At 31.1% G+C, this 19,126-nt stretch overlaps 1 protein-coding gene and 1 long non-coding RNA gene across 5 annotated transcripts in view; one reads left to right on the top strand and one right to left on the bottom strand.

Annotated features, from left to right (window-relative positions):
* Positions 1-10,113: 10,113 nt before the first annotated feature.
* Positions 10,114-19,126, bottom strand: part of LOC149881103 (uncharacterized) — a 37,710-nt gene continuing 28,697 nt past the window's right edge. The window contains exons 1-2 of one of the 4 annotated variants that reach the window (XR_016445667.1): positions 10,795-11,998; positions 10,114-10,287 (exon numbers count right to left, since the gene is read on the bottom strand). This is a non-coding gene — a long non-coding RNA (uncharacterized LOC149881103). Of the gene's footprint in view, positions 10,288-10,794; positions 11,999-19,126 lie in introns of those variants that run through there. The other 3 variants (XR_016445669.1, XR_016445670.1, XR_016445668.1) reach the window with 3 other exon arrangements.
* LOC149881109 (uncharacterized) lies at positions 12,388-14,288 on the top strand. The gene is made up of 2 exons (XM_090069750.1): positions 12,388-12,792; positions 13,449-14,288. The coding sequence occupies exon 2, from the start codon at positions 13,449-13,451 to the stop codon at positions 14,286-14,288; it is 840 nt and encodes a 279-aa protein (XP_089925876.1). The 5' UTR covers positions 12,388-12,792.

Genomic DNA, 19,126 nt, shown 5'->3' with positions numbered 1-19,126 from the left:
ACGAAAATAATTTTTCTCTGGAAACCAAGTATTTGCATATTTTCCAATATAAATAGGTTTTTTTGTTGCTGTTTTAATTTAAATTAGTTTAACGATAACCCAGTTGTGTACTAAAACACTTAAAACAAGAGAAGGAACATCTAAACGTTCGTTAATATTTGTTGTTGAGAAAGATGGCTGGTTAACTACACATGATTTGTTTACATTTTTGGACCCTACGTTCTAGGTTTTTAATCGTGGAAATCTAAGCAAATTTCTTGAAAAAGTTTGAGAAGACCTTCTTCTATTTACTTCTTATGGCTGTTCTTAGCATTCAATTTTTTTATTGGACAAAAAAGGTACTGTTCTGCATTACCTTATTAACCATTATAACTACATTTTATTTGCCTTTAGTAGAGACAAATAAAAGAAAAAAGGAACTATATATTATTAAGAAATGAAAAATGCTGTTGCCAAAAGTGTTTTTAACTGTGACAATTTTCGTTTTTTATCTTTCTTTTTCGTGATTCTGGAATTAAGACTCTACTTTTAGGATTAGTTTTCTGATGAAATTTTAGGATGCTTTTTAACCGCTTTGTTGGGTGTGATAATAGCTGATCGTTATGAAACTTTATTATTACGTTTATAAAATTCTTGTCATTAAAGTTAATTGATGTAAGTTATGAGTCAAGTCATACGCTATTTTTGTAGTTGTCGTATTTACATTTTATGACTTGACTAATAACTTAGTCAAGTCGTACGCTATTTTTGTACATAATTACGCCCTCGAGAATTTTTTGTTTCTGTATAAAAGTTGTAAAAGAATTGAATAAAAAACAGTAGAAAATAAAAGTAAACAAAGTTGTTGTATTTACAAGCTATTTCGGCCAAATTCATAAGTTGACGCAAACTGGCCAAATACACATCGACAGATTCACCGTCATTCCATCTCCGATCTCTGAACTGCTCGTAAGCTTGGAAACCATCAACTGCAAATGCATCTAGTAGGGCTTTTTCAATGTCCTTAGCGGAAGTTTTTTGGCTCTCCCCAAGTTGCTCATATAATGCGAACGCACTGCCTTCAAGAAACAACGGAATGATCAATGAAAGATCGCCCAACTTTTGCAGCTTTCCCACCAGCTTGATCTTTTTCAACCACACTACAACATCTCCAGATCCATCAAATTTTCCAATCATTTTTGCCATGGATGCCATACTGCCGAAATAGCTTGTAAATACAACAACTTTGTTTACTTTTATTTTCTACCCGAACTATTATCTCAAACAACATGGCTCGGAAAGCTGGTGTTCGTATTAGAAGACATGATATAATGGTGTTGGCTGTTAATGGAGAAGTTGTGAAAACGGAGGGAGAAGCTACAGTAACATTAATCATTGAAGGAAAAAAGCTCAAAGCATTAGTAATGATTCTAAAAAGTGTTGTCAACGGTATTGATGCTATTATTGGTATGGATGTCATTAATCGCTGTGGAGGAGTGCACTTGTACAATGGAAAAATTGAATTTGGTTTTGTTTCAATTTATACAGAGAAACAAATTGTTGGTATAAATGACAAGGATTTTGATGCTTACTTTGATGGTACAAAGTGGACTGCTAAATATAAATGGAAACAAGGTCAACCACAACTAAGAAATTCTGTCGCGCAGTACAAGGTAAAACCCCAGTTGATACCTCAATTTAATAATGAGATGGACTTATGGGTGAAAAATGGCTGGTTGAAACCATGCAACAAAGAAGAAAAAAGTACAGAAGGGATTGTCCCGTTAATGGCTGTTGAGCAGGAAAATAAAGGAAAGGTACGACCTGTTCTGGACTTTCGCGAATTGAATCAGTACGTTAATTCGCATAATGCCACAAGTGATGCATGTGATGAAAAAGTTAGAAAATGGAGAACTCTTGGTGACAAATTTGCAACACTCGATCTTAGATGCGCGTATATGCAAGTACACATCGATCCGAGTTTGTGGGAGCATCAGAGGGTAATCTACAAAGAAGAAAAATACTATCTTACACGTCTTGGTTTTGGGTTAAATTCTGCTCCAAAAATAATGTCTTCAATCTTAGGCAGCGTGTTGAATCTAGATGCAGATATTAGTGAAGCAACTGACCACTACATTGACGATATAATTGTTAATTTGGAAAAAACATCAGTTGAAAAGGTCGTAAATCATTTGGCGCGTTATGGATTGGTAACCAAAGAGCCAGAGCAATGTGATACTGCACGAGTATTGGGTTTGCAACTATTTAGAAATGAAAAAAAGGAGCTTTGTTGGAAACGAGGAAACACCATTCCAAAGTCACAAGATATCAAAACTGAAAAAGTAACACGACGGAAACTTTTTTCGATATGTGGACACTTGTTAGGTCACTATCCTGTTGGAGGTTGGCTCAGAATTGCCTGCAGTTTTATAAAACGACATAGTCAAGGAGATGCTTGGGATGATCTAATCGGAGATCAAGCTCAGTCATGGTTGATTGAAATATTGCGCCGATTGGAAGTTAGCGATTCTGTGAGAGGAAAATGGAATGCTGAAGGAATTCAAAATGGAGCGACATTGTGGTGTGATGCAAGCAGCATGGCAATGGGGGTTGCTATAGAATACAATGGCGTAATAATTGAGGATGCAGCCTGGCTTCGAAGTATAAATGATGTCATGCATATTAATATTGCTGAATTAGATGCTGTGGTGCGTGGGATAAACCTAGCTGCTAAGTGGCATATAAAGAATTTGTCAGTATTCACTGATTCAGTAACAGTTCATGGATGGTTAAAAAGTATGCTGACTGAAAGTCATAGGGTTCGATCAAATGGATTATCAGAAATGCTTATTAAAAGAAGACTTTCTCTATTGCAAGACTTAATAAAAGAATATAGTATAAACATCACATTGAAATGGGTTCCGTCCTCCAAAAACAAAGCTGACGTGATGACAAGAGTTCCAAAAACTTGGATAAATGAACTTTCAAAAAAAAATACTAAAGAACTAGCTGGGGTAAGTATTGCTGAGGAAATTCGTAATTGTCACTCAAAGCATCATTTTGGCGTTAATCGGACAATGTTTACAGTGCAACGAAGATTTCCGCACGTATTAAGAAAAGACGTTGAAGAATGTGTTCGCAATTGTTGCCAATGTAATTCAATTGATCCAGCACCAGTAAAATGGGAAAATGGAGTGCTAGATGACATGGTATAGAATTGCTTGTGATGTGACTCACTATAAAGGGTCGCCATATTTAACAATGATTGACTGTGGACCAAGTCGGTTTGCAGTTTGGAGAAAGTTGCCGTGCGAAGATACCAAAAGTGTAGTAAATCAATTGGAATCCGTATTTAGGGAGCATGGCCCACCGCAAGAACTGTTGATCGATAATGGAGCGGTGTTTAAATCCAAAGAATTTTCAAACATATGTGAAAAATGGTGTGTAAAAAGGAAGTATAGATGCGCATATAGACCTTCAGGGAATGGGATAGTGGAGCGTAACCACCGCACAGTAAAACGAACAGCTGCGAGGGCACAAATATGTCCGTTACTAGCGGTATTTTGGTACAATGCAACACCAACGGTGGGAACAAATGAGAAATCTGCACCTGCTTCTCAGAAAAATATGTACGTCTGGCGTCTACCAATTCAAGAGGAGAAAAACACTGAAACTCAGGAAAGATCACAACGAGTTATGGAAACTTATGGAATTGGAGAAAAAGTTTACGTTCGCCCTGCTGATGCAAAGTGCACTTCAGTTTGGAAAATTGGTACTGTAACTGACATACTCACAAACACAAGTATTGAAATTGATGGTGTACCAAGACATGTGCGAGATGTGAGAATAGCTCCTGCCTCAAATGTTTCAAACGCTTCAAGAGAAACTATTATCAGTGAAAAGATCGACAGCGATGAAAGTGATTTTGAAGATTTAGACATTTTTGCTGCACAAGAGGAAGAAACCGAAGAAACAGTTGTTGACGATGAGGAGGAAGCTGGTGGCAGAGAAATCGTCGAAAATTTATTACCAGCGATCAGACGATCAACCAGAGAAAGGACAAAGCCGACATATTTAAATGACTATGTTACTTAAGAACTTTAGTTCTTAGGGTGATGTGATAATAGCTGATCGTTATGAAACTTTATTATTACGTTTATAAAATTCTTGTCATTAAAGTTAATTGATGTAAGTTATGAGTCAAGTCATACGCTATTTTTGTAGTTGTCGTATTTACATTTTATGACTTGACTAATAACTTAGTCAAGTCGTACGCTATTTTTGTACATAATTACGCCCTCGAGAATTTTTTGTTTCTGTATAAAAGTTGTAAAAGAATTGAATAAAAAACAGTAGAAAATAAAAGTAAACAAAGTTGTTGTATTTACATTGGGTAAGGGATAGATTGATAAATACGCTTTAAATTTTTGAACTCAAGATAAATTGATTCTCCACCTTTTTTGCCAAAAAATCCAAAGCCAGTGCCCCATTTTTTCAAAAATGGAATAGCGTGATCTTCCAGCATGTGTAACTTCGGAGGCACTAAAGCCTTCGGCCAAGTTGTGCGATAAAAATGCATCAGTTCAACAATATTTTTTTCTAAAGAAAAAATGATAGCAACATGAATCATGTTGTACTTTTAATCCCAGCTTTATAAGTTAAATCATCATAAATCAACAAAATTATCTTGCTAGTCATTGTTGTAGTTTCAGTATACTCTTCAACCTCAATAACTATAAACACAATAAAATTCCAAAGTACTTTAAAAAACTCGTTATAAACAGAAAGAAAAAAATCAAATTAAACTTATTAAGTTCATTTAATATTTCTGTTGTAATTGTATTTTTTGAGTAGAATATGCTATAGCATGCAGAAAATTTATGAAAGTCTAGTTTATGTTTTGTAATGATTTCGACTGCTTTCTTGTGCAGACTTGTCCCAGAGAATCCTTCATCATAAACAAGCTTTGGAATAGAATTACATAACTTTAGCATCAAGTTTTTTTAAAAAAGAAAAATGTCTCTTTAAAAGATATATTGCATGATTTTATATTACTTGTTATTATTGTTATTAACAATAATGTTTCAGATTTGGAATAAACCTGAAGTATTTTATGCACATGATTTCCAATAAAACTTTTTCCATGGTATGTTTGTCAATGAACTTTCAGTTTTTGCAATATAGCTTCAATCTGTTGTGTGCATGGTCCTCACTTTTCTTCAGTGTAGATTCAAGCTCCAGAGTATTACATTGTTTTGTCTATAGAAGTATTATAATTGCTTTTAAAATAAGATTAGTTAAATAGTAGTTTCCACGAGGAAACATTAGTCAGGAATAATCCAGATATAACATGTAAAATGCTTAAGGTGGTACTAGCCTTTAAGATATCAAACTTTTCCAATTTTTTTACTTTATAAATTTGAATAATATATTTATTGTAGATTTCAAAAATGTATAATGTTTATATGTTTCATAGTAAAAAAATGAGCAAAAATGTCAGTCATAAGAAAATGTTTTTGTAATGATAACTCACATGTGTCTTGAATGTTTCAGAGAGATTTTATTTTGTTTTCTTGTATTCTGAGTTTTTCAACTTTGAACAAGGATATCTTTTTAACTACTTGAAGATTATACCTAAAATATTCGCACACTGGTTATCAGGTTATACTTTTTAGGGGTTTGACCAAAATAAGGTTTGACTAAAATATTCGCACACTGGTTATCAGGTTATACTTTTGAGGGGTTTGACCAAAATAAGGTTTTTACAGTTTGCTGTTCTTAAGATAATGATATAGACAGCACAGATTTTACCATAAAATTAAAAAACATTATTGAAAATGCCACCGCTTTGCATCTGCAAATGCTATGTTGGTGATTCCAATCAATTCCCTTTATCAACATGTTAACCTTTTTGCAGAAATTTAGACTCAAACTATGACTAATTAAGAAGAAATTATTGTTTAAAAATGCAGTTAAAATTGCATATTAATTGCTGACTCTGCATGTTTATGGGCACATTAATATTTTTTTATTTATTTACGCTAAAAGTTTTTTCATTGTACAAGTATTTAGTAAAATATTACACTGAAAACCAAAGGATTAACAGTTTTAGTTTTTATAGCTTAGTACCACTTTAAAGCAGAAAAATAATTCTATAAAAAACAGAATTTAACATTATCATGTTGTCAATGCCACATTTTAAAAAATGCTTACCATTTCCTTTTTCCTTTTCTTTAGAAAATCAAGTTGAGGGAAGTAAATTGACTGAATATTTTCCACATTATCAGGATTATTAATTAGCCATTTCTATAGCAACATTCACCAGCTGTATTTGTTCATCAAGATTAAAAATAGAACTTTGAAGGTCTGACAGTTGTTTTTGCTTTGATATAAGTTCATGATATTTTTCAAAACAGATGCTGCTATTATTCTTTAATGCTCCTTTTGACACCACTAAAATATGCAATTTCATGGGCTTCTTTTACAAACATGTTGAAATATTTAAGATAAATCCAAATAAAAATGTGCAGAGTTGGTAAAGAAACCTAGATACAAATGTATGTGTATGAGTTATAATTTTAAAAAATTAAATTAACTTTTAGTGACATTGTATAATAACTCACCTGAAGCTCCTGAAATACCATAAAGTGCGCAAAGAAAGTCATAATCACCAAAATGTTGATATCCCTAGATATATAAAAACTTCGTATATGTATTTTTTGAAATCAGTAAGGCTACATACATACATACATACATACATACATACATACATACATACATACATACATACATACATACATACATACATACATACATACATACATACATACATACATACATACATACATACATACATACATACATACATACATACATACATACATACATACATACATACATATACATATATATATATATATATATATATTACTTGTTTCTCTTACATATACTTCATTCTTCGCAGGTCTTCTATTTGTTCTTGATATCATGCCATGGGTACTTTGATGTTGACTCTGTAGTGTTTTGCCTTAAAAAAATGTTGAAAATGGTAGTACATTTTTTTTAGCTATTTAGATTTAAAGTATTTATAATCTGGTAGCTTAACTTAAAACTTCCTCCAACATAATCTCCTACAATTTTAACTTGAATATCTTTTTTTAGGAATGAACTTATGATGTAAAAGACTATTACAGCTGCATAAAAACAAAAATATAAATAATTTGGCAACTTTCAAAGATGTGCATATTATATAAATCTTATTTTAATGCTGTAAGCTACACTAGCAGTGTTAAAACTTGCTTTAATGTTAGAGTATAGCATATGTCATTTGCAAATTGACATATGCTACATTTGCTAAACTAATTTTTTTTCTAAAGATTTTACTTTTTGCTTAGGTAACTATAGACCTTTCTAGTGAATCAAGATGTGTGAGAATATGTGTTGATAGATCTTTTACATAACCCTAAGGTGCTAGATTTATTTCAAACTTTCCATTCTCTTCTTTGTAAAAGGTTAAAGTAGTATTTTCAACCAGATTTTCATCTCCAGACCAGGTTTCAGCATCTATTTAGAGAATACGAATTTATAAACAACGCTAGCTCCTTGAGCTGTGGCACTTGTACATAGTTTAGAACCAGCCAAAAGCAGTGCAATATTGTCATCACTTGTAAGCCATCAACGTAAAGTAAAAAAATTGAATGCTTAGTAAAACTTGCTTTATTATGTTGTATATAGACTAAACTTCAGTATTAAAAAAAAAATCTAGAAATTCTACGATCAGATTTTATTTTATTTTGACTTTAAAATTCTCAGTTTTTCCTTTATCGACAGCTGCTTTTTCAGTTCTTAACATTCGCGCGCAATTAAATTTCAAGGTTTTTTTAAGGCATACGTATACTTTGCTTATTATAGGAACTATCCCAATTTACATTTTTTTAAGAAGATTTCTATTTGTAAAATTATTTGGGAAAACGTTAGGATTGCCACTATTGATAAATCATAAATTTTTTTCATGTTTACATCGCTTTCGATTTCTGTTTCTGGAGCATGCGCATAACAACATAGCGCTGTTTCGCTTTATGTTAACGACCGTGTTAATTAGCGGTCTCTGTTTAAGTTATAAATAGATGGTTAAAATACCATAATCTTTTTCAATTTTTTTTTTTCTATATAAGGTTTTTTTTAATTAACTTTAAATAAAAAAAATAGAAAAGGCATAAGAAGTTTACTGCCTAAAAATTCAATTAAAAGAAGAAAAATGAAACTTAAATCTAATGTGTGCTAAATTTTTGAGCAGTATTGTATATGGGGGTTGTTGCATAATTATTGTGGTTTTTTTCGCGTCTTTGTTTAGTTAAAAAAATTAGTACTTTATGTGATTTTTTAAAATAATTTTCTCTATTTGTTGTAGTTAATAAAAATACATGTTGAAAATAATTGTTATATTTCCCAAAATATGCAGTATTACTTTGAGAAAGGTTGGAAGAGGGCAGGAGTCATTTCATACTCTCAACGAACTTTTTGGCAAGGGAAAAATCAGCAAATACCAAGTTGAAAAATGGTTTTTACTGATCTTTTAAAAGAGATTTAAAACGGGAGACACAAAACTTGCAAATGAAGAAGGAAGAGGACGACTGTTAGATTTCAACGATCAATTCTTTTTAGTGGCCGTGAAGCAGGATGAAAGCCTGACAACACGACTCTTAGTTCACGGTTTCAATGTCAATCAATGCACAGTTGTTCAGTGGAGAAAGATCTCTTAAGCGAGTTGAAACTTTTTTCCTTTTGGAATTTAGTTATTAGTTTAGATTTGGAATTTAATTATTAGTTTAGATATATTACATAAAGAATCATATTAAGATAAATAATCATCGCTAAGATCATCTTATAATTGAAGTAAGTATATAAAATAGTTATATATGCATTTTTATTAGGTAAAGTAGAAAGGATTTAAATTTTTATTCGATAAAGTAGAAAGGATTTAAAGTAGAAAGAATTTTAATTTTTTAAATTGTTTATATTTTGTTTGTTTTATTTTTCTTTTTGCAGTTTTATTTTTATTATCTTACTTTTTAGAAGGAAAAAAGGGCTATGGATGTTATTTAAAGTTATACTAATGCTATTTCCATAAAATGTTTATTACTACATTGAAATTTCTGTGATGCTATTAACTATTTTGTTCTTCTATTTTTTCGCGTCATTTTTAAAATTTTTGTTTGCACACATTTATTGTTTGCATATATGATTTTTTGATATGTATGTGTTAATATGTGCTTTATAGTTGTTTTATCAATGTGTTTTTACAATAATGTAAAGTAGTACAAAAATGTAAAGTGTTTTTATTGTTTGTGTATATGTTAATATGTGTTATATAATTGTTTTAAAAATGTGTTTAAATATGTATATAAGGTATATATTTAACCTTATATATATATTTAAACACATTTATTGTGTTTATGTTTATATTATGTTGTTTCCGTGTTTTCAAAGTGCTGTGATTTGGTAAACATGTAGAGCAAGATTTCTCAAGTTTGCCAGCCAAGTGATGTACTTTTAACGGAGGTTTACACGATAGTGTTTAGTGTCAAACTGTTACTGCTTTAGATCTTGTTGTTTTCAAGCCTTTATTATTAAAAATTATTCTAAAACTACATAATAATGTATTTTAATAACATTTTGCGTAATGTTGTTACTTATGTTTTGTTATATATGAATGTTATCTTACTTAAGTTATATTATATACATATTATATTAACTTATGGTGTGTGCTATTGTTGTGTGTTGTTGCTGTGATGTTTTTTTTGTTATCTTTTGAGTTAATAAACATCTTCATGTTTGTGTCTATTGTGAAAAATGGTAAATAGGTAATTTTATTAAAAACCACTGCTTTTAATCATTCACTAAAAGCCAATACAAATTATTTTGCCATATACCCAGCCAACATTGACAGACGGGTACCGTACGGAGCCCATACGGGTCCGCAACTGGGACCCATATGGGAAACCCATCGGGAACCCGCCGGATCTTGGCCGCGGTTTTCCTCTGGGGCCCATATGGGTATGCCCGCTGGGTAACCCGTATAGTTCCCACAAATCTTGCAAAACTACGTTTATAATTTACAGATAAAACTGTATATGATTTGACTGTTTGTTTCAAACAAAATAACAATTAAAATTACAATGTCAAAATTGAGAGAATTTTTAACCATTCTTTAATCGCGTATCATCTGATTTCACGGTTGTTTCGCGAATTGGAAGCTTTTCCATCGTTTTATTCTCGTTTCGAAGCTTTTTCTTGTTTCAATATAAGCTGCAAAAAATAAAATTTAACTGTTAGTCTGAAATTTTATAAGTAACACACCTGGTTTTATTCATTTAATATATTATAAAACTCTCTACTCAACACTCTTCAGATAAAAAATTGTGATAGTAAATGTATAACATTCCTTTAGTTACTGATAAATAAATTATAATTTTATATTGATTTTGTAAATATTTTTAAATAAATAAATAAACATATATATATATATATATATATATATATATATATATATATATATATATATATATATATATATATAAATAAATATATATATATATATATATATATATATATATAAATATATAAAAATGTATATATATACATATACATACATATACATACATACATACATATACATACATACATACATACATACATACATACATACATACATACATACATACATACATACATACATACATACATATATAAATTAGTAAAAACACTTCTCTACAAACAACATCATTCGACTGAAACACTTTTACTTAAACTAACCAATGATATATTTGAACTTTTTTAGTTAACCGTACCCAAAAAGTTAAAATTGGTAATTCATGTTCATCTAACCAAAATGTAAAATATGTAGCACCTTAAGGTACAGTCCTGGGTCCAAATCTCTTTAATATCTAGTTGTGGACATGCCAAAATGTCTTGAATACATTTCAAAATAGATGTGTGAATCATTCATAAACCAATCAAAAACAAAAATATTAATTTTGGCACCACCTAACATTCAAAAAGATATTATTATTAAGGTACTTTTGTTAACAAGGAATGCATTTGATTTGTTGATTCTGCAAAAAGTCTAGATGTGATACTCAACAATCAATTATCTTTAAAAACACAAATAAATAAGATTGTTAAAAACTGTTACAATATAATGAGAAAAATACCCAAAATAAAACAATTCTTATCCTATAAAGATCTGTGCACCATAGTATGTTCATTATTATTTTCACAACTATATTATCGTAACTCCCTCTACTTTGGAATTGATAAAACACTATTAAAAAAACTGCAGGCTGTTCAGAATTGTGCACCAAGACTGGTATTTAAAACTCAAGTAAATAACAAAGAATATAACAACTTGCATTGGCTAAAAATTAGAGAAATAATATATTTCAAGGTCGTTTTAATAATGCAGAAATCTATTAAACAGGAAGCACTAACGTCGTTATGCAATTTAATTCAATACCCTATGTCAGAAAGAACTAAAAGAAACAAAATACAATAATCGTTTCAGCAATCAAGCATTATCCCAGTATGGTCTTAAACTTTGGAATATACTTTTAAATACCATCAGTGACAAAAAAACACAACTGTTTTTAATGAAAAACTGAAATCATATTTAATGGTGAATGGAGAACTATTCCAACAGAAAACTCTTGATTAATAAAATTTCTAGCATTGTTTAACTTGTTGCACAGCTGAGCAAGTGTTCTGCCAACTTCAGGCAAAACACAGTAGCTGTGGGTAAACCCATGTATTTACTATTTATTTATTTATATATATAAAAGCCTTTCTAACTTATCTCAATCTACAAACTCTAGAATAAAGAAGGCAGTTAGGGGATATGATAAAATAATTTAAAGCATTCAAGGGGGTTAATGAAGTAAATTGGTTTCATATCAATGCACACCACATTCCCTTTTAGCACAAGGACCTGCAAGTAATGTTTAAGGCTCTAAATCATATACATATATATATATATATATACATATATATATATATATATATATATATATATATATATATATATATATATATATATATATATATATATATATATATATATATATATATATATATATATATATATATAGGCGCTACTCCACTTTCTCCCCCCCCCCCCTAATTTTATGATTGATTCTGATAGAGAATTTTATGCTGATTAAGAATCGTATAAAAACATGGGTCTCAAAATCAACGGAAAGTGCTCTAATCTGATGTTGAAAGTACAAAAATATACCACAAATCGCTAATATTCGCCATCTTGAATTCACTAACTTTACGGTTGATATTGTTTTTAACCGCAAAACATTGCCAGCCTGGTTTTTACTATAAGGAACTTTTTCTGGTTTAATATTAGGCACCGCCGATTCGGTTCGTAAAATCCGCAAAAAGCCAATCCGACTTATTTTGCGGATTAAAATAGTCAGTTCGTAAAAATTTTTCGGATTAATAATCCGAAAACTAATTTACGAACCACTAGCGAATTTTTTTTTTGCGGATTCACTTCGCTGTTCGGATTATCAATCCGAAAAATTTTTACAAATCAATTTAACTTTTATTCGTTTAGCGAATTATACGAATCGCGTTCCGTTCGCGTCACCATTAAATGGTGTGGTCCAAAAAAATTACGTTTTTATTATGTGCGCGTCCTATAAATAGTGGATTTCTTTTTTATTTTCAATCAGTTCTATTTGGAAATCTTAACATACAACAATTCGTTCAACAGATCAAGTCTACTATTCTTCACCTACATTTATTACGGTAAGCCATTATTATATTAATTTGATTTAAAAGTTAAGAATATTTCAAACTGAATTTTTGCGGTTTTTTTTTTTTTTTTTTTGTGGATCGAATTCCTTTGCGAATTATTTCGCTTTGCGGATTGCTTCAATTAGTGGATTGGTCCGATAAAATTTATATTGTAATATTTCTTCTACTTAAATATTAACAGAAATAAAAATAGAAATAGAGATAAAAACTAGTTTGAAAAATTGTTACGCTCATTTCAATAATTAAGGCAAATAATTAGTTCTTTTATTGAAAACTTTATGCATGCCTCTAAAATATCATTTATTGTTAAGACGAATATTAAGGAAAATTTTCAAATAACTTAATAAATAATTAGTTCTTTTTCGGAAACTGTTTGTATGCATCAAAAACTATCACGTTTTATTAAGGCAAATATTAAGGAAATATTGAGCCAAATATTTCAATAAAAAGTCAGTAAATCGAAAATGTGATTTGATCCGTGTTTTCGAATTTTTAATCCGAAAAGTAATCCTTATTAACAATCTGATCCGTTTTTGTGGATTTTAAATTCAATAAATAATCCGAAATATTCGTCCGATCCGATATGGCAAACTCAATCCGATTCGTTTCTTTTTTTTTTTTTCATTTCACTTTTTTTTTCTTTTCAGATGCCTAAGCTGTCTAATATTTGGGAATTCTTCAACAATGTGGAGGAAAACAAGGCAAAATGCAAGGCCTGTGGCAAAATATACTTAATCAATAAAAGCACCACAAGTCCTTTAAGGAACCATTTGAAAAGAGTCCACTTGAATTTATATAAACAATTAGAAAGGAAAGACAAGCAAAAATCAACAATACCAGACATTTTTGATGAGCTTGCCTCTGAAGACTCAGATTTTGAACAAACACAAGAAAGAGGAAAAAAGAGGAGATGTCCACAGACACAAAAAGATACACCAGTATCGCCACAGCCTGGACCAAGTGGAACTTGTGGCACTTCCAACACACAGACACTGCAAGGCAGAAAACAGGCTACCAAACCTGAATGGGAAGTTACTGACATCAATCAAATAAGAACTGTTGTTGACATTACTAAATGGGTGATTGAGGACACTCAACCATTTTCTATTGTAGAAACTGACGCATTCACCCGGATGATGAGAACTGCAACCAACGGTCAATTCAGAGCCATTACAGCAAAGAATATATCTACAAAATACATTCCTCTCCTTTTTAAATTCATCAAGGAACAAGTAAAAAACATTTTCAATTCAGACAAGTCAAATCTTGATGGAGTGGCCTTTACATCCGACGTGTGGACCACTGATCACACCAATTTGTCTTTCATGAGCCTTACACTCCACTATATAGATTCAAAGTTCCAATTAAAGCGCTTCTTGGTAGAAATGTCCTACTTCCCCGAACAACATACTGCCGACAATATTGCCAAGAAGCTCAATGAATCTATCAACAAACTGGAACTTGATTTTGAGTCAAAACCTGGATAACAGTCGACGGTGCAGCTAATGTCTAAGCAGGTGTTAGGAAATCAATTGGGGTTCAAAGTGCAATTTGGTGTGTCGACCACCGTCTAAATCTAGTTGTCAGTGGTGCTGTCGATGATAAAAGATGTCCAAAATGGTCAATTCTCAACCACAAAATAACAAAATTAGTAGGTCACTTCAACCAGTCCTCTCAAAAAGCTATGACTTTAGTTAATGCTGCCAAAGCCTTAAAAAACTCCAGAACAAAGTTAGTACAGAGATGCCCCACAAGATGGAACTCTGACCTCCATCAAATGGAGTCTGTGGTGGATCTTCTTCCGGCGATGCATTCTTTAAAGAATCCGAACCCTACTGTTTCTGGAGGTTGTAAGTTGACAGATCTTTTACCAACAGATGATGAAGTGGAATCTATTCAATCTGTCATCCGGCTTCTGAGAGGCTTTTCAGAATTCTCTGAGAAATGCAGCAGTGAAAAGAATGTTAGCATCTGTTCCGTTATTAATTGCCTATACAACATCAGAGGAAGATTAGCAAGGGAGATGATCAAGCCAAAAACCGAGGTGTCATCAGAGCTTGCTCACTACTTCAATGAAGATTTAAACAAAAGATTCGAAAAGGGAGTTGATGAATATTGAATTCTCTATAGCTCATTTTTTAGATCCTAACAGCAAGGGCATGTGCTTTGTGGATGAGGGGGAAAAATTTGAAGTAGTCAAAACTGCAGTAAAAAAAGCTATGGAAGAACTGTCAAAAAAAGAAATTTTGGCTAGCCAAAGCACTCCTTCCCCTTCAATGTTGGATGATGAAGATGACGACGACTTTGATTTCACTGAACAACTGAGGAAGAAAGTGTTTGGTGCAGGTTACATTAATCCTGGAGGTGAAACAAGCACCAAGAAAGCCATTTCTACTGAAATTGAGGGGTATTTGAATTCAAAACCAGTTCCAGCAAATACAAATGTACTGGAATTCTGGAAACAAAACCAGTATATTTACCCAATAATGTCAAGGCTGGCCAGAAAAAACCTCTGTATACCTGCTGCATCATCAACATCTGAAAGAGTTTTCTCAACAGCAGGGAATATATACAGCTCTAGAAGAACCAATCTTTCAATCTCAAAGGTTGAGATGTTGGTATATATGAAAGAAAACACTAAGCAACTCAGTAAAATTCAAGACATTGTGTGGCCAGGAAATGAATTTGGAAAATGATTAACTTTCAGTGTGATTTTGACTTTTTTTTATTTCTTAACAAGGAAATCATTTCGTTTCATTGTATATTTGAATATTATAAATAAATAAAAATGAATTTTAATTCGAAAGCTTTTTTTATTCTGAATCCGTATAAATCCGTAAAAATAATATCGGTTCGGATTCCAATTCGAAAAAAATTTTTCGAATTGCAATCCGATCCGAAAGTATCGAATCGGATTGCAATCCGAAAAAATAATCCGAAAAAATTTTAACGAATTATTTTCCGATAAATTATTTTCGGATCAAATCAATCCGTAAGTAGTTTGAACCGTTTAGCATAGATAATTCGGTGCACAATCCGCAAACCGATAAACAGTAACGAATCGGCGGTCTCTATTTAATATAGATAGCGATTCTATATTAAACCTGAAGCACTCCTTTTTATATGACAAACATAATGAAAATGAATTCACGGGGGGTTAACTTGAAGTTTTAAAAGAAAGTCAATAGTTTTAAAGAATTATTTTTATAATTAAAAAATTTTTATCTTGTTTTAAAGTGAATTGTAAAATATAATCAATGAAAGAATTTTTCAACTTATTTGACAAAAGTTTTAAAAGACACTCAAGCTAACAAACTAAGAATCCAGTTGAAGCAAATTGACGCGATAAGAGTAAATGCCATTGAATTTCATTACCTGGTAAGAGAAAAAAAATGCGGTCAATACACCTGATTATGAAACTTAACGCACCGGTTCTTTGTTCTTTTATTCGAAATCTTTTATATAAAAAATAAAAACCAGGCTGTTGATACTTTGAAAGGATAACTTTTAAACAAAAAAAAATCACTTTTCAAGATGGCGAATATTAGCGATTTGTGGTATATTTTTGTACTTTCGACATCAGATTAGAGCACTTTCCGTTGATTTTGAGACCCATGTTTTTATACGATTCTTAATCAGCATAAAATTCTCTATCAGAATCAATCATAAAATTAGGGGGGGGGAGAAAGTGGAGTAGCGCCATATATATATATATATATATATATATATATATATATATATATATATATATATATATATATATATATATATATATATATATATATATATATTGATTGGTTATGTATTATATCAAAATAATACAAAGCTCTTGTGCGTAAAAGAGTGCTCAATATTATAATAATAGAGCAATATATATATATATCTGTTATTTAAATGGAGAAAAACAACATTTTAATAGTACTTAAAGTTTCGTGCCTTACAGCAATCATCAGCTATTAATTACAAATTAAAAACGTAAAAAACCGTTTAAAAACGAATCAAATTTACGGTAGAACGAATTCTGACGTAATGAGCAAAAAGACGCAATCATTTAGTCTTCAGTATCAAAAGAGGATAAAAGGAACTTGTTAGCATGTCGACATTTAGATAATATTTCGCTTCTTTTGTTGAGTAGGTTGTTTTCTTTATGCGATAAAATTTCAAACTTCTCGTGAAGGCAAAGGTTACAGGTCTTGGTTTCAGGGTTGGAAGGTTTGCATCGCTTTACAATTCTCCACTTTATTATAGGTGTGATGGCTTTTTCTTTTAATTTCCAAATTTCCTTTGAAAGTTCTGTATCATTCTTATACCTGACCGTATTAAAAGATTTTACATGGTTAGCATATCTTAGTTTAAATGGTGTCTCGCTAATGCCAAAATAAACTTTTTCTTTGAGTTCAAGATTTTCGGAACTCACGATAGCTTTATAAACGATGTTGCTTAATAAACATTGATTGTTTAAAGGGCAAGTAGTTTTGTTAGTACAGTTGCAAGTGTTTTTTGGTATGCTTTTTTGGTCTTGTAAAATTTTGTGGTTATGCGAATTAATGATGGATTTTACGTTTCGCATACAGCTATAACTTACCTTGATCGAATTTCTATTAAAAATTTTGTGCAATCTATGATTTACCGGGAAGTGAAGGTCAACCAATGCAAGTAAACGGTTTCCTATTTTTGTTTCCACGTTTTGACTGAATGGAGGGTTAAACCATATAATGTTTCGCTTGCGTTTTGTATTTTTAGTGGTGGCAACATGATGTTGATAACTAAGTTTACATTTATAGCCTGGTTTTTTACGTTTTTAATTTGTAATTAATAGCTGATGATTGCCGTAAGGCACGAAACTTTAAGTACTATTAAAATGTTGTTTTTCTCCATTTAAATAACAGATATATATATATATATTGCTCTATTATTATAATATTGAGCACTCTTTTACGCACAAGAGCTTTGTATTATTTTGATATAATACATAACCAATCAATATATTTGCTCCTACTAGTTGAGCACTCTACTCAAGTTCGTCCAGTAAAATGGAAAAATTCAATTTAAGATACTCCATCAAAAACATACCAATACCATCGGAAAAAGAATACAAACTAAAGCTAATCGAGAAAACTGAATCATTTTTGAAGAAGATGAGGTGGAAGGCGTTATTTTTCATTAACAGCAAACTAACTTCTAAAGACGATCATAATTATGTGATCTATGGAATCAATTCGATAAAATGTCCACCGCAAATAAAAGAAATGGCTTCTTTCGAAAAGGACGTATTACATTTAATTAGAACAATAAAATTTAGAAAAGTCAAAAACACGTTTCAAAATAAAATGAAAAAGGACATAAAAACCATACAAATGTCTAATAAATCGCTAATAAAGGCTGACAAAACGTCAAATATGTACAAGCTATCTAAAGAAGAATATAACCACCTTTTAACTAATGCTATCACCACCACCTACAAAAAAGGTGACACAAAACTAAAAGACAAAATAAATAAAGAAGGGAATAACATTTTGCGGAACCACGATGTTTATAGTAAAATCAAAATAAACGGTTCTTCTGGATGTTTTATTACATTGAAAGACCACAAAGAAAACTTTATCAACAACCCTACTGTTCGACTCTTAAATCCAGCAAAAAACGAGGTAGGAAGAATAAGCAAATTTATTTTATCTCAAATCAACAATGAACTCAAAAGTAAGCTCCTTGTAAACCAATGGCAAAGCACCTTAAATGTTACCGACTGGTTTAAAAAAATTAAAAACAAGCATCTCTACAAAATTCAAATTTTTGACATTAATGATTTTTATCCTTCAATAAGTGAAAAAACTCTCAACGCTGCAATCAACTTTGCCGAACAGCACCTTTTAATAAACTCGGAGCAAAAAGCAATAATAAAACATGCAAGAAAATCTTTACTTTTTAACAACAATGAAACGTGGATTAAGAAAAATGGGGGGCAGTTCGATGTTACAATGGGGGCTTACGATGGTGCTGAAGTATGTGAATTAGTAGGAATCTTTCTATTATTTCAACTTTCTCAATATTATAAAAGTGAAGATTTCGGGCTATATCGTGACGACGGGCTAGCAATATTTAAAAACAAAAACGGCCAGCAGATGGAAAAAATCAAAAAGCATTTCGTGAAAATATTTAAAAGTAATGACTTTCTTATTTCCATCAAATGCAATATGAAAATTGTAAATTATCTTGATGTGACACTTGATCTTAATGATAATTCTTTTCGACCTTACTCGAAATGTGATAACGAACTGAGTTACGTCAACTGTGATTCCAACCATCCACCAAGTGTTATCAAAAG

Source organism: Hydra viridissima, unplaced genomic scaffold, assembly GCF_058129835.1.
Source record: "Hydra viridissima isolate aposymbiotic clone 2 unplaced genomic scaffold, HvirCarnegie_v1 scaffold_12, whole genome shotgun sequence".
NCBI classification, from domain to species: domain Eukaryota; kingdom Metazoa; phylum Cnidaria; class Hydrozoa; order Anthoathecata; family Hydridae; genus Hydra; species Hydra viridissima.
The sequence above is the reverse complement of the archived record's forward strand: the minus strand, read 5'-3'. Positions and strand labels throughout refer to the sequence as shown.